Genomic DNA, 15814 nt, shown 5'->3' on the forward strand with positions numbered 1-15814 from the left:
AGGCCCGAAACGTCAGCTTTCCTGCTTCTCTGATGCTGCTTGGCCTGCTGTGTTCATCCAGCTCTACACCTTGTTATCTCAGATTCTCCAGCATCTGCAGTTCCTACTATCTCTGACCTGTAACTTTGTTGTTTTTAGCACTGCAAAAAAATCTACAGGTGCTGCAAAGGAAACTACATGAGGAATACAATCAACTGAGAGTTCTCCAAACGCAATTAACTAATGATTTCAAAAAGGTAAGTAAAGTAATTCAGTGTATCCAAAAGCTGCAGTTGATTTTGAAAAAACACAGCAAGTTGATTTTCTCCATTAAAAATCTTACTGTTGGCCATGTTTCTGTTGATGATATATTTTGGTTCCTAATCAGATCTTTCTGGGTTCAAGTTCCACTGCACAGATTTGGTGCAAGATCTCCTTTATTCTTTCATGGGTTGAGGGCGCTGCTGGCTAGGCAGCATTTATTGTCCTCCCTAATTGCCCACAGGGCAGTTACGAGTCAAACCAGATTGCTGTGGGTTTGCATTCATGTGTCCGGACCAAGTAGGGATGGTAGTTTCCTTACCTAAAGGACATTAATGAATTGTAGTGAATTTTGAATTTTATTGATTTCAAATTCCACTATCTGCTATGGTGGGATTCAAATCCCAGAACATTATCTGGTTCCCAGGATTAACAGTCCAGTGATAATACCATTAGGCCATTGCCTCCACCATAGATCTAGGCTGTGCAACATGCATTGTTAGAGTTGATGTTGTCCAGATGAGACATTACAACAAGACCCTGTGCATCTTTTACGTACAGAAATGATCCCATGGTGGTACATGAAGAAAAAGAAAGTTTTCCTCGTATCCTAGACTATGTTTGTTTATTCGTTGACCATCACTCATATAATAAATTATCATTTGGTTATATTGCTTAAAAAAAGATTGTGGTTGAAACTTTTGCCTTGCACTTGTCAAGGCAGTTTGGAAGAAGGATCGAAGTAAAGTGAAGTAACATAATGACTGAATAAGAAGAGTGCAGATTGATGGGCAGACAGACTCTGGTGTGATGGAGGTGTTGTCATGAAGACTGTATCATCTGATGATGACTGGTAGTTAATAATCAAGCTTTATTTAAATTTTAAGGTAAATTGACTCTGAATGGTCAATGCATTGCTGTGACAAATGAAGTGCACCACACCATAAATCTGACAGGCAATCCTTAATTGGTTTTCAGCATAATTTTTTTTCATAGAATCTCTACAATGTGGAAACACTTCAGCCCAACAAGTCCACACCGACTCTCAGAGCGTCCCACCCAGACCCATCCCCCTATAACACACCACTAAACACTATGGAAGATTTAGCATGGCCAATACTTAAGTTTTGAGTTATCGACTCTTTATTTAGAATTATCGATAGCAAGTATCGAACGTTATACGTACAACAATTTGCGATTTACCTTTGCCTACCACCAACAAAACATCTCTTTAACCAAGCATTTGAAAACTCAGCATGCTAATGGAAGCACGTGCCTGGGGCGAGGCTGCAGACTTGGAATTATCGAGCAAATGCCCTCCAATTTTACAATTACATCTAATCCTATATACTGTGTTGTAAATTTGCAAGTGTGGGTTAGTTGGATGTGGTTAGTACCTTACTTGCTGTGAACAGCTGAAGGGATATCCTGTTTGATTCAATCTACTTGACTTTGAGACAAATGGCCAACATACCTAGAATCTTGCTGTCACTGAAATTTATATGTGACAATACTTATTTGTGTGATACATTTCTGTGGTTTAATGGTAGCATCCTGTTAATCTGACCACCACTCCAGAAGACTATAAATTGTAGGAGTAAAAGTAGGCCGTTCAGCCCATTTTGTTTGCTCTGCCATTCAGTGAGATCGTGGTTGATCTTTTAATCCTCAACTCAACATTGTTATCTTTTACCCACACCCTTGACTTCCTTACTGATTAGATATCTGTCTATCTCAGCCTTTAATATTCTTAACAATGCAGTGTTGACAGGCCTCTGCAATAAAGAATTCCACAGATTCACTACCTCTGACAGAAGTAATTGCTCCTCATTCTTGTCTTAAGTGCAGGTCTGGCAGAATCTATGGAGAAGTTCTGAAGAAGGACCACTGGACTCAAATCATTATGTTTGCTTTCTCTGCACAGATGTTGCCAGACATGCTGAGTTTCTCCAGCAATTTCTGTTTTTGTCCAAACCTACTCAACCTCTCCTCATAAGAAAATCTCGCCAAATCCAGGATTAATCTAGTGAACTTTCTCTGGACCGCCTACCAATGCCAGTATATTTTTCCTTAGATAAGGGACCAAAACTGAACACAATATTCTAGATGTGATCTGACGAGTTAGTGCCTTGCATTTTTTTCAGCAAGACTTCTCTATTTTTTACTGCTCCATTCCATTTTGAAATAAACGCCAATATTCAATTTACTTTCCTTATTACGCACTGAATTTGTATGCAGGCTTATTGTGATTCATGAATAAGGATCCCCAAATATCTCTGTGCTGTAGCATTTTTCTCTATTCAAACAATATTCAGGTCCACTCTTCATCTTCTCAAAATACATAATTATACAATTTCCACATTATATTCCATCTACCAAGTTTGTGCCTGCTTACTTAACCTGTCTATTGCCCTCTTCAGACTTCTTGTGTCATCTTCACCACTTGCTTTCCCACCAATTTTTGTGTCATCCAGAAATTAGGCTATAGTACATTCACTTTCCTTATCCAAGTCATGAATATATATTGTAAATAATTGTGGCCAGAACACTGATCCCTGTGGCACACCACTAGTTACAGGTTCCCCCTTTATCTCAACTTTCCATCTTGTATTAGTTAGCTTATCCTCCATCCACGCTAATATACACCATGGGCTCTTATTAAGTCGCCTTATGTATGGTACCTTACTTAATAACTTTTGGACATCCAAATATATTACATGTACTGGTTCCCCTTTATGAATCATGCTTGTTACCTTTTCAAACAATTGTAATTAAATTGTCAGGCATGATTTCCTCTTTACAAGGCCATACTGACTCTGCTTGATTATATTATGTATTTCAGAAGACTCCGATATCTTCCAGATGTAAAGCTATCTGGCCTGTAGGTAGCTATTCTTTTTATGTCCACCCTTATTGAATAAGGGCATTGTGTTAGCAATTTTCCAGTCCTCTGGGACTTTGCCAAAATCAGAAGATTCTTGGAAGATTTCAATAGTCATTTCCTTTAGTTTCCTAGAATGCATCACATCAGGTCCAAAGCATGTATTAGCTTTTATCCTCATTAGTTTGCCTAGTATTTTTCTCTAGTGTTAGTTATGTCTACTTATACGCTCTCTCTCTTTCTCTTTTTCTCTTCCCCATCCCGCTGCCTCCAATTGTTTAGAATTTTTGAAATGCTTTTTTGTCATCCAATGTAAAGACTGATGTATCATATATAATCAACTCCTGTGCCATTTCCTGGTTCCTCGTTATTATTTATCTAGTTCTTTGTCTCTTCTATATTCAAAGAAGCCTGTTTTTATATTACTTACTAGTTTACCCTCAGTTTATTTGCTACCTTTTTTTGTCAGCTTTTGTTGTCTTTTAAAACTTTTCCCATGTTGTAGTTTCCCACTAATCTTCGCTATTATGTATGTTTGTTTTCTTTCTATTTCAAACTATCCTTAACTTACTTGATTAACCACAGTCAGTCTGTCCCCTTCCTAGAATCCTTCCAAACAGGGATATATGTTTGCTATACGATGAACCATTTTCTTAAATATCTGCCGCTGGTAATCAACTATTTTTTCTCAAGCCACCTCCACACTCATTCCATTGTAATTACCCTCAAATGTAGGACAGATGTTTCTTTTAAACTCTCAAACAGTATGCTAAATCTTGCCATGTTATGGGTTCTTTTTTCCCTGGGGTACTTTTTACTCTGATGCAGTTTATTAACACTGCCTCATTATGTATTATCTGATCCAAAATAGCCTGATCCTTCGTTGCATACTCAATATATTGTTCTTGGAAATTGTCCTGAAAACACGAAGAATTCATCCTCATGGCTACCTCTGCCAACCTGACTACTCCCAAACAACACAAAAATTAAAGTCTCCCATGATTAATCTACCACACTTTTTACATGCCCTTGTTATTTCCTGATTTAATCTTTGTCCTATTGTATAGCCACTCTTAAGGTGCCTATAGATTATTCCCACCAGTGTCATCTTCCCCTGTTTATTTCTTAGATTCATCTCAATGAATTCTGTATCTTGCAATCAAAGATAATTTCCAGCTATCATATTTATTCTATCCCTTATTAACAAAACTATCCCACTGCCCTTTCCTTTTTGCCCGTCCTGTTGAAGTCATAGACCCCAGCTTTGATCTCCTTGCAATCATATCTGTGCAATGGCCTTAAGATTACACTCGTTAATCTCTATTTGTGTTATTAATTAATTTATTTTGAGTACTAAGTGCGTTTTAATAGTCATTAGTTTGCCTTTTTAACATCTTTTACCCCGTTTGACCCCATTCACTGTTTTTTTTAAATGTTTGTACACTTTCCTAAACTTGTCCCTTTTTGAGTATAATGACCTATATAAGGCTGTGATATCTTTTTGCTTCATAAACCCTCTCCAGAGCCCTTCCTCCACTCAATTAATTTAAAGCCTGCTCCACAGCCTAGTTACTTGACTTGCCAGGACACTGTTCCCAATTCATTTCATGTGAAACGTGTTCAACTGAATAGTTACATTTTACCCTAGTACTAATGTCAATGCCCCATGAATTAAAACCCATTTCTCCCACACTAGTCTTTGAGCCATGCATTGAATTCCTCTACTTTGTTTGTCCTTGGCCAGTTTGCCTGTGACTCAGGTAGTAGACCTGATATTAACCTTGGAGGATCTAACTGCTCCTAATTGTTCAAAATCTTTCAATAGAACTTTTTTTCTAGTGCTGTCAATGTAGTCGGAATCATCATGGCAACCACAGCCTTTGGGTCTCCTGCTCACAGCTGCAGAGAAGAGTACCTAGCTCTCTAATTGTATTGTCCCCTACCACTCGTAAATTCTTATTCCCTCTCCTCATTTGAATGGCTTCTTATAGCATGGAGCTCAGTCACTTAATAAGGAAACAATTTCAGCTTGTTCTTAGTTAAGCTACTCTTTCAGTGCAACTTTTTGTTTTAAAAAGTCTTGCTTAAGGCCAGCTACTACAGAATTAAAACTGTAGTTTTCTTTTTAATGCCAACTACACACTAAATTAATCTAAATTAAGTATGTACAAATTACTGAGTTAGACTTTCTTAACAAGAAATGCGTGCACTCCGTTCTAGTACCATTCGTGTTGCTACTGCCTTATAGCAGTGTAAGACAGCTGACTTCAGCTGTTGATCCTATAATTCCATGCACCTTGGAAGTGGTTTTATTGACAAGCTTGTAATAAGGCCCCAAGACACTTGTTCATTATGCAGGCTTGATGCCAAAATAGGGTACTTGCAAGCCATCCTTGCTATCCTAAGTAGATCATTTATCTCTGTACGTTAATCTAGGTTATGAACAGGCGCAAGATTGGTTGCTTTTGTCCTACAAGTACCTCAGATTACCCTGCAAGAGCAAGGCATTTTAAAAGCTTGAACAATAAGTGAACCTAATGGTCATACACTGCTAATTTGCAGTAACAACAGGAGTAGCGAATGCCATTAAGAGGATGCTGCTGTCTAGCCAGTAAAACAGTCTGCCTATCACACAAGTGAGTAATGTGGCATTTGAGTTTCAGTCTGGCTAGATGTCTCGGCCACAAAAACAGAAGTTGCTGGAAAAGCTCAGCCGGTCTGGCAGCATCCATGAAGAAAAATCAGAGTTTAATGTTTCTGGTCCGATGACCCTTCCTCGGAACTTTTCCTACAACTTCAGTTTTTGTTCCTGATTTACAGCATCTGCAGTTTTTTTTGGTTTTTATTAGATATCTAGGCTGTTCAACCCAAAGACTACCAGATGGTATCAAACATTATACTCCTTAAGCTGTTTACAACAAGCACAAATTGTATCCCACTACCTTGCATTTGCAAAACACTCAACAGTGTCCAACATTGGATATGTTTCTGCAATTGGAGAACATTTGCACGTAATCCAGCGTTGGCAATTTAGGTTTGTTCGTTTGGCTGACATTATGACACATTTGAATGTGTCGAAATTTACATATATTAATACACAGAGTCCTGTTCTTTGCAGACAAACACAGTGTATATACACTGTGCCTGTTTCAACACAATAAAATAAGTGACAACCATTTTCTATTCATTTCTTGGAGCAGTGCCCTGACCAATCAGAATTAACTTGCCATATTTAAATTTAAACAAAACTTGGCAGCCAACTGCCAAGCTGTCTTTAACTGGTGTATTCTTCATGATAATGACTCTACCAATTCTTCATGATAGTGACTGTACCAATCTAAAGTTCTCATGCCAACATCTCCCCCTGCCAGACAGCATACATGTGGTTTTCCTTTTTGGTATTTCATGTAAATTGTCCTAAATAGTGCAAGATGAGAAACTTTGACAAAACGTGACTTGAAATTTACTATCATAATGATGGAAACTGTCATCACTCAGTCTTTACTGTGTAAAATGGTTAACAAAATATGGCATGCTGCATTGCGATATAAAGTAGTAACCTGAAAATTGCTGTCACTGATGGCTTGCTCTTCCACAAATTGCAGATGAGATCAATAACAAATCAGTAATTTGAGGTCAGCTTCAAGTTTTTGCAGCCTGGGTTCAAGTTACATCTGCTACAGAAGTGTGTAATAGCAACTCTGAACAGGTTGATTGAAAAAAAATCTATTGTCATTGCTAAACCATTGAAAATGTTAAGTTGTGTTGATTGAAGTGTAACTGATTATCTAGATAATGGCACCCTCAATCATAATTACTTATAAACAGCTTCCTGAGATGGAGAAACTAGTATTGTAAATGTGGAGCTTTGTAAGTTGGCAGCTTTTTCTTAGGTAGATATTAAGTGTTGTCTAATTGGTTTGGTCATGAAATTCATGCCTATATCTGGTTCCTTTTTTTAAACTCAATCATTGGATGGGAAAATTGCTGGTGAGAGCATCATTTATTGGCCATTTTTAATTGCACTTAAGGTGGGAATGGTGAACCACCAGTGAAGCTCATGGTGGTGTAGGTTCACCCACTGCTTTTAAGAAGTGAACAGCAATATGGATTCATGTCGGTATGATGTGTGACTTATGGAACTTGTAAGTTGTTGAGCTTCTGTCCATCTGCTGCCCTTGTTCTTCTAGGTGATAGAGGTTGCAGGTTTTGAGGTTGCTGTGAAAAGAGCCTTGTTTTGTTGCATTGTATCTTGTGGATGATGCACACTGATGCCACTCTGCACTGATGGTGGAGGGAATAAACATTTAAATTGGTAAATGGGATGTCGATCAATAGGGAAACTGTTTAATTGTATCCTCTTAAACATTGTTGAAGTTCTACTCATTCAGGCAAGTAGAGACTTTTCCTTGCATCCTGTAAACAAGTTTTGGGAAGTCAGGAAGTGTGTTGAATTTCTCAGGCCATGACTTGTTCTTTTAGCCGTTGCATTTATATATCAGGAGAGAATTCATTGATAGTCATTCCCTTGACCCTCAATGAGCATGTTTAGATTTATGCTGGTCACAGATGGGCGTTGCCTAGCGTTTGCACGGCATGAAAGTTATTCACCAGCTCAAATTTGAATGTTGTTGAGGTTATGCTGTACCAGTTACAGCTTACTTAGGTATCAGAAGAGTTGCTGAACACAGTGCAAGCATTCCTGCATCTGGCCTTATGTTAGAGGCATTTTCGGATGACTTGAGGTTGTCAAAAGTGCCATCTAAATTATAATAGTGTATTAAGTATGGAAAGATTTTGAGAGAATTTAATCATCAAGAAACTAAAATTAATTATTTTAAAGTTATGATGTCAGTATATGTGCAATAAATGGAAAACCTTGTTTCACTTTTTGTAATTGCAGATTGAAGACTTCCAGACTACTTACGTAAATTTGCAATTTCAAAGTCAAGAAGAAAATGCTAGTTTACGAATGCAAATAGAAAGTCCATGTGCTAGTTCTCAAGACCTTAATGGTATGCTATGTAACTTTATTTAGCAACTGAATGTACTTGTAGTGAAAACTGCAATTTGTAAATGTAAAATTGCAAAGTGTACTGGAGTGAAGTAAATTAAAAGCTTGCATCATTAATTGAAGGAATGCAATAAACCACTTTTCTTACCTATCTGTTGTTTAGATCTTAAGGAGCAGTCACAGGTCCAATCAGCTCAGCTTGAAGATATTGAAAAGCTAAAGCTGGAATTTTGCCAACAGAAGGCTGAGTTAGAGAACCAACGTGTAGAAGAAATAAATGATCTGAGGACTTCTCATGAGCAACAATGCAAGGAAATGGAGAAGAAATATATAGCAGAGATTTTCTCTCTACAGGAAAAACTACAGAACTTAACTAGCTTACTTTCTCAATGCAGGTATGAACCAATTTTATTCACAGTTTGTATTAGAATACTATACCTTGAAACATTTAGGGAAGTATGTTCAAGGATCAATAAAAATCAATGTTAGCATTGTGGCAACGTCACTGATCTAATGTACTGGGGACATTGGTTCAAATTCCACCATGGAAACTGGTGGAATTTAAATTCACTGATGTCCTTTATTGAAGGAAAGTCTACCGTCCTTACCTACCCTTGTTCACTAACACCCAGTTGGGTTCTGCCACGGCCACTCATCTCCTGACCTCATTACAGTCTTGGTTCAAACCTGGGCAAAAGTACTTATTTAGCAACTGAATGTACTTGTAGTGAAAGCTGCAATTTGTAAATGTAAAATTGCAAAGTGTACTGGAGTGAAGTAAATTAAAAGCTTGCATCATTAATTGAAGGAAGAGGTGAGGTGAGAGTGACAGCATTTGACATCGAGGAGCCCTAGCAAAACTGAAATTATTAGGTCAAAGTCTCTGCTGGTTGGAGTCATATCTGGTGCATAGGAAGATGGTTGTGGTTGTTAGACGTTAGTCATCTCAGCTCCAGGACATCTCTGTAGGAGTTCCTCAGAGTAGTGTCCTACCTTCAGCTGCTTGATCAATGATCATGCCTCAATCATAAGGTCAGAGGTGGAGATGTTTGCCGATGATTCCACAATTGTCAGCAGCATACACGACTCCTCGGATACTGAAGCAGTCCATGTTCAAAGGCAGTAAAATCTGGACAATATCCAGGCTTGGGGCTGATTAAGGCACGTAATATTTGTGCCATACAAATGCCAGGTAGTGACTGTCTCCAATAAGACACAATCTAACCACTATCCTTTGTTATTCAGTGGTGTTACCATCACTGAGTTCCCACTATCAACATTGTGGGTGTTACCATTGGCAGAAACTCAACTAGACTTGCCGTATAAATACAATGCTACTAGATCAGGTCAGAGCTAGGAATACTGTGGCAAATAACCCACCTCCTGACTCCCCTAAGCCTGCCCACCATCTAAAAGGGACAAGTTAGAGTGTGATGGAATACTTTCCACTTGATTGATGAGTGCAGCTCCAAGAGCAGTCAAGAAGCTTGGCACCATCCAGGACAGCGTAGCCTGCTTGATTGGCAGCACATCCACAAGCATCAACTCCCTCTTCCACTGACGTTCAGTCACAGAAGTGTGAATCATCTACAAGATGCACTCTGGAAATTCACCAAAAATCCTCGGACAGCACCTTCCAATCCTACTTCTAATTCCATCTAGAAGGACAAGGACAGCAGATACATGGATCACCACCTGAAAGTTCCCCTCCAAGCCACTCAACATTCTGACTTGGAAATATATCACTATTCCTTGACTGTCATCAGGTGAAAATCCTGGAATTCCCTCCCTAATGATACTGTGGGTTGGTCAACTTACAGCACATGGACTGCAGTGATTCAAGAAGGAAACTCGTTACCATCCTCTCAAGGATAACCAGGAATGGGTAATAAATGCTGACCTGCCAGGGACACTCATATCCCATGAGTGAAAACAAAAGGCTGGACTATATGTGGGTTGGTTCTGAAATACTATCTAATGCTATCTACTGACCTCTGACTTGGTTATATCAAACTGTAACAAAGCCAAAAGAAAGGAAAGCAAAAAAAACAGCCAAATCGACCACTTGACATTGACCAAAGGAACCCCCTGTCCACAGTGCAAAACCCTCTTTATAAACATATGGGGCTGGTGCCAAAATCAGAGCACTCTAGTAAAACACAGAAAGCAAGCACATTGGTACAGCAGGTAATTGGGAAGGATAATGGAATGTTGGCCCTTATTTCAAGGGTGTTGGAGTATAAAAGTAGGGAAGTCTTACTGTAACTGGACAAGGTGCTGGTGAGACCGCATCTGGAGTAGTATGAACAGTTTTGGTTCCCTTAGTTAAGAAAATGTTTTATTTCATTGGAAGCAGTTCAGTGAGGGGTCACTTGGATAATCCCTGGCTTGGGGGGATTGTCTTATGAGTAAAGGCTAAATAGGTTGGACTCTACTCACTGGAGTTTAGAAGAATGAGAGGTAATATCGTTGAAACATGTAGAATTCTTAAGGGGCTTGAGAAGATGTTTCCCCTAGTGGTCAAGTATAGGACCAGAGGGCATAGTCACAGAATAAAGGGCTCCAATTTAAGACGGAAATGAGGAGGAATTTCTTCTCTGAGGGTTGCAAGTCTTTGGAACTCAGTTTCTAGAGTTGTACAGCATGGAAACAAACCCTTCGGTCCAACACGTCCGTGCCAACCAGATATCCTAAATTAATCTAGTCCCATTTGCCAGCATTTGGTCCATATCCCTCTAAACCCTTCCTATTCATGTACCCATCCAGATGCCCTTTCAAATGTTGTAATTGTACCAGCCTCCACCACTGGCAGCTCATTCCATGCACGCACCACCATCTGCGTGAAAACGTCACCCTTAGGTCCCTTTTAAATCTTTCGCCTCTCACCTTAAACCAATGCCCTCTAGTTGTGGATTCCAATACCCTGGGGAAAAGACTTTGTCTGTTCACCCTATCTATGCCCCTGATGATTTTATAAATTTCTATAAGGTCACCATTCAGCCTGTTCAGCTTCTCCCCATAGCTCAAACTCTCCAACCTTGGCAACATCCTTGTAAATCTTTTCCGAACCTTTTCAAGTTTCACAACATCCTTCCTAAAGCAGGGAGACCAGAATTTAATGCAGTACTTCAAAAGTGGCCTAACCAATGTCCTGTACAGCCGCAACATGACCTCCCAACTCCTATACTTAATGCACTGACCAGTAAAGGCAAGCATACCAAACGCTGCCCTCACTATCCTGTCTACCTGTGACTCTACTTTCAAGAAACTATGAACCTGCACTCCAAGTTCTCTTTGTTCAGCAACAGTCCCCAGGACCTTACCATTAAATGTATAAGTCCGGGCCTGATTTGCCTTTCCAAAGTGCAGCACCTCACATTTATCTAAATTAAACTCCATCTACCACTCCTTGGCCCATTGGCCCATCTGATCAGGGTCCTGTTGTACTCTGAAGTAACCTTCTTAGCTGTCCACTACACCACCAATTTTGAAGTCATCTGCAAACTTAGTAACAGTGCCTCCTATGTTCACATCCAAATCATTTATATAAGTGACAAAAAGCAGTGGACCCAGCACTGATCCTTGTGGCACACTGCTGGTCATAGGCCTCTAGTGTGAAAAGCAACCTTCCATCACCTCTCTCTGTCTCCTACCTTCAAGCCAGTTCTGTATCCAAATAGCTAGCTCTCACTGTATTCCATGTGATCGAACCTTGCCAACCAGTCTACCATGCAAAACCTTGTAGAACGCGTTACTGAAGTCCATATGGATCACATCTGCCACTCTGTCTTCGTCATTCCTCTTCATTACTTCTTGAAAAAACTCAATTAAGTTAGTGTGACGTGCTTTCCCATGCTAAAAGCCATGCTGACTATCCCTAATCGTCCTTGTCTTGCCAAATACATGTAAATCTTGTCCCTCAGGATTCCCTCCAACAACTTTCCCACCACCAATGTCAGGCTCACCGGTCTATAGTTCCCTGGCTTTTCCTCACCACCTTTCTTAAATAGTGGCGCCACTTTAGCAAACCTCCAGTCTTCCAGCACCTTGCCTGTGGCTATCGATGACACAGATATCTTAGCAAGGGTCCCAGTAATCGCTTCCCTAGCTTCCCACAAAGTTCTAGGGTACACCTGATCAGGTCCCGGGAATTTATCCACCTTCACGCGTCTTAAGACGGCCAGCACCACCACCATGTAATATGGACATTTTTCAATATTTCACTATTTATTTTCCCAAGTTCTCTGGCTTCCATATCCTTCTCCATAGTAAACACTGATACAAAATATTCATTTAGTATTTTCCCCCATCTCCTGTAGTGCCACACCTAGGTGGCCTTGTTGATCTTTAAGGGGCCCTATCTTCTCCCTAGTTACCCTTTTGTCCTTAATGTATTTGTAGAATCCCTTTGTATCCCCATAACTCCTTTCCACAGAGTGCTGTGGCAGCAGAATCCTTGTGTGTATTTAAGGCTGAGGTAGATAGATACTTACTCACTAAGGGAAGCAAGATTTATGGGGACAGGGCAGGAAAGTGGATGTGAGGAAAGTCAGATCAGCTATGATTCTGCTGAATAGCAGAGGAGGCTTGAGGGACTGAACTGCCTACTCCTGGTCTTGTTTCTTTGGTCTTATGATCAAGTATCAGGTGAATAAATCATACCCTCTGAGCACTTAGTGTCTCAGACAGTGCCATCACTGTCCCTGGGCACGTTCTGGTCTACCAACAGGGCAAACTCAGTGGAGATGGCTGTATATTAATACATATTTGGAAGAGTCCTCAACATTGACTTCGGCTGCAAGGAGGCCTTGTGGTCAACTGTGCACAAGAAAACCTCCTGCTGTTGGCACCTGCTTCACTAGCCTCTGCTGTTAAATAAGTACTTCTCCATCTTGAACTCCAAGTGGAAGAAAATTCAAGATGGTGAAGTAGTTGCTGCATGTGGGCTCTTACCCGGGGCTCATCCGCTCCTATATGTTGCCTTTTGTTTTTTTGTCTATTTTTATTACTTCTCTTTTTCTTCCATTTTTGTCTTTCGTTTTTCTTTTCTTTGGAACCTTTAGTGGAGGGTTAGTGGTGGAATCGATGTGCCAGTTAGAGTGGGCCGTATGCAGCATGGCAGCTTCTCACAGTGACTGGAGGTGGTGGTGGCAGAATTAGTAGCAGCAGGCATGTCCTTCCAGCGTTCAGGATTGACAGTGGCTGCCAACCTCCTCCAACGATTGGAGGCGGCGGCAGCAGAATTGTCAAGTTGGCAACACCGAAAAGGCGACATCGCAGAGTGGAACTCTTGACATGACAGCACGCTGGCCTGGCAGCGGAGCCCTGGACTCCTAGTTGCAGTATGCCCAGAGCAGGGACTCCTGGCTCTGGTGAGGTGGCGACTGTAGCAACAGCAGCATAGTATGCCTGAAGCCAGGAACCTGGCATTATCAAGGCGGCAGCGGAGCCTGAGATTCCTGGTTGCAGGGGGAGTGTGGGTTCAACAAGGTATCCGACATCCATGAGGCGGTCCCAGTGGTGAAGAGGCGGCTCCTAAAGAGTGGTGACTTCTACGTTGATGGGTCCAGCGCAGGCATCAGCAAGGTGGTGGAGGAGGGGTGGCGATGCAGGTGTCATTGTTCAGCAGCTCAGGACTGTCTTTCGGTTATATCTTTTATTCTTAAACTATTCTCTTTCAGTTATATCATTTATCCTTTATTCTTAAACTATTCAAAATGGCACTGGATTATGGCAACTGTTCAAGCTTTTCACTATTATTGACTGTAAAATGCAAGTGACAGTAAATAAATCATTCGATCATTCATTCATTCATTCACTAAGGGCCCATAATGTACCCAGAGTGGGAAGCTTCATTGCCTGCCACTCCGCTACTGACTCAGTTGCTTGAGTCTTCCAGATCATAGCTGCGAGACTGGATCTGTGACAGGTAGTGAGGAAACTAACAAGGCGGGGGACAAGCCTAATTGTCACCAATGTACCTTTCGCAGATGCATCTTTCCTTGACAATATTGCTAGGAATGACCACTGCACAGTCCTTGTGGAGATGAAGTCCTACCTTCGAATAGAGGATACCTTGCACCACATGTGGTAGTACCACAGTGCTAAACGGGAAAGATTTCAAACAGCTTTAGCAACTCAAGCCTGGGCATACATTCGATGCTGTGGGCCATCAGTAGCAGAATAATCTTCAACTGCAGTTTGTAACCTCATGGTCTGGCATGTTCCCTAACTGTATCATTATCGTCAAATCAGGGGATCAGCACTGGTTCAATGAACAGTGCAGGTGTACGTGGCCAAGATCAGCACCAGGCATACCTAAGGATGAAATGTCAACTCAATGAAGCTATACTTGTATATCAAATATCATAAGCAGCATACAATAAGTAAAACTGAGTAATCCCACAACCAACAGCTCAGGAATAAGCTCCGCAGTCCTCCCACATCTAGGCATGAATGGTGGTGGACATTTAGACAACTAAGAGGAGAAGGATGCTCCACAAACATCCCTACCTTCAAAAAAATAGAAGAGCCCAACACATCAATGCAAAAGATAAGATAAAGCATTTGCACACATCGTCAGCCAGATGTGTGAGGTGAATGTTCCATCTCAGCCTCCTCCTGAGGTCTCCCGAATCACAGGTCTTTATGTAAATCTTCAGCCAATTTGAATCACTCCACATGATATCAATAAACAGCTGAAGGCGCTGGATACCACAAGGACTGTGGGTCCTGGCAACATTTTGGCAATAATACTGAAGATTTGGGCTCCATAATTAGGCATGTCCCTAGCCAAACTGTACTGGTATGGCTGCAAAGCTGGCATCTACCTGGAAATGAGAATTGTCCAAGTTTGTCCTGTCCACAAGGACAAAACTAACCAGGCCAATTACTGCCCCATCAGCTCACTCTCAGTCATGAGCAAAGTGATTTAAGGGGATATTGACAATGCTATCAAGTGGCGTTTAGTCAAGAATAACCTGCTGACTGAGACTCTGTTTGGGTTTTGCCAGGGCCAGTTCCTGACCTCAATCCAGCCTTGGTGCAAATGGAAATAAAACAGTTGAACTCCAGAGGTGATTTAAGAAAATTCCCTATCACAGCATTTGATGAGGAATTGCAACAAGGTGTATCCTATTAAGACCATAAGACATGGGAGCAGAATTAAGCCATTCGACCCATCAGGTCTGTTCTGCCATTCAGTCATGGCTGATTATGTTTGTCAACCCCAATCTCCTACCTTCTCCCCTTAACCCTTGATCCCCTTGTCAATCAAGAACCTATCTATCTTTGTCTTAAATAAATTCAATGACTTGGCCTCCGCAGTGCTCTGTGGCAGTGAGTTCTGCATATTAACCACTGAAGCTGAAAAAATTCCTCCTCATCTCAATACTAAAGGGTTGTCCCTTCACTCTGAGGCTGTGCCGTCAGATTCTAGACCTCACTATTGGAAACATCTTCTCCACATCAACTCTATGCAGACCTCTCAGTATTTTGTAAGTTTCAATCAGATCACCCTGCATTGTTCTAAACTTCAACTAGTACAGTCCCAGAGTCCTCAACTGCTCCATATATGACAAGCCCCTCATTCCTGGGATTATTCTTGTAAAAATCCTCTGGACTCCTCCAACACCAGCCCATCCTTCATTTGATACGGGGCCCAAAACTGCTCACAATAT

General features: G+C 40.9%; 1 protein-coding gene across 1 annotated transcript in view; it reads left to right on the forward strand.

Moving 5' to 3' along the window:
* Window positions 1–13309, forward strand: part of akap9 (A kinase (PRKA) anchor protein 9) — a 92494-nt gene extending 79185 nt beyond the window's left edge. Inside the window, exons 12-15 of the mRNA XM_048607914.1 lie at window positions 139–236; window positions 8025–8136; window positions 8299–8530; window positions 13199–13309. Of these exons, the coding sequence (XP_048463871.1) occupies window positions 139–236; window positions 8025–8136; window positions 8299–8530; window positions 13199–13295 (539 nt within the window). The 3' untranslated portion in view covers window positions 13296–13309. The remainder of the gene's footprint in view (window positions 1–138; window positions 237–8024; window positions 8137–8298; window positions 8531–13198) is intronic.
* Window positions 13310–15814: the final 2505 nt, after the last annotated feature.

This window comes from Rhincodon typus, chromosome 2 (assembly GCF_021869965.1).
Source record: "Rhincodon typus isolate 14 chromosome 2, sRhiTyp1.1, whole genome shotgun sequence".
NCBI classification, from domain to species: Eukaryota; Metazoa; Chordata; class Chondrichthyes; order Orectolobiformes; family Rhincodontidae; genus Rhincodon; species Rhincodon typus.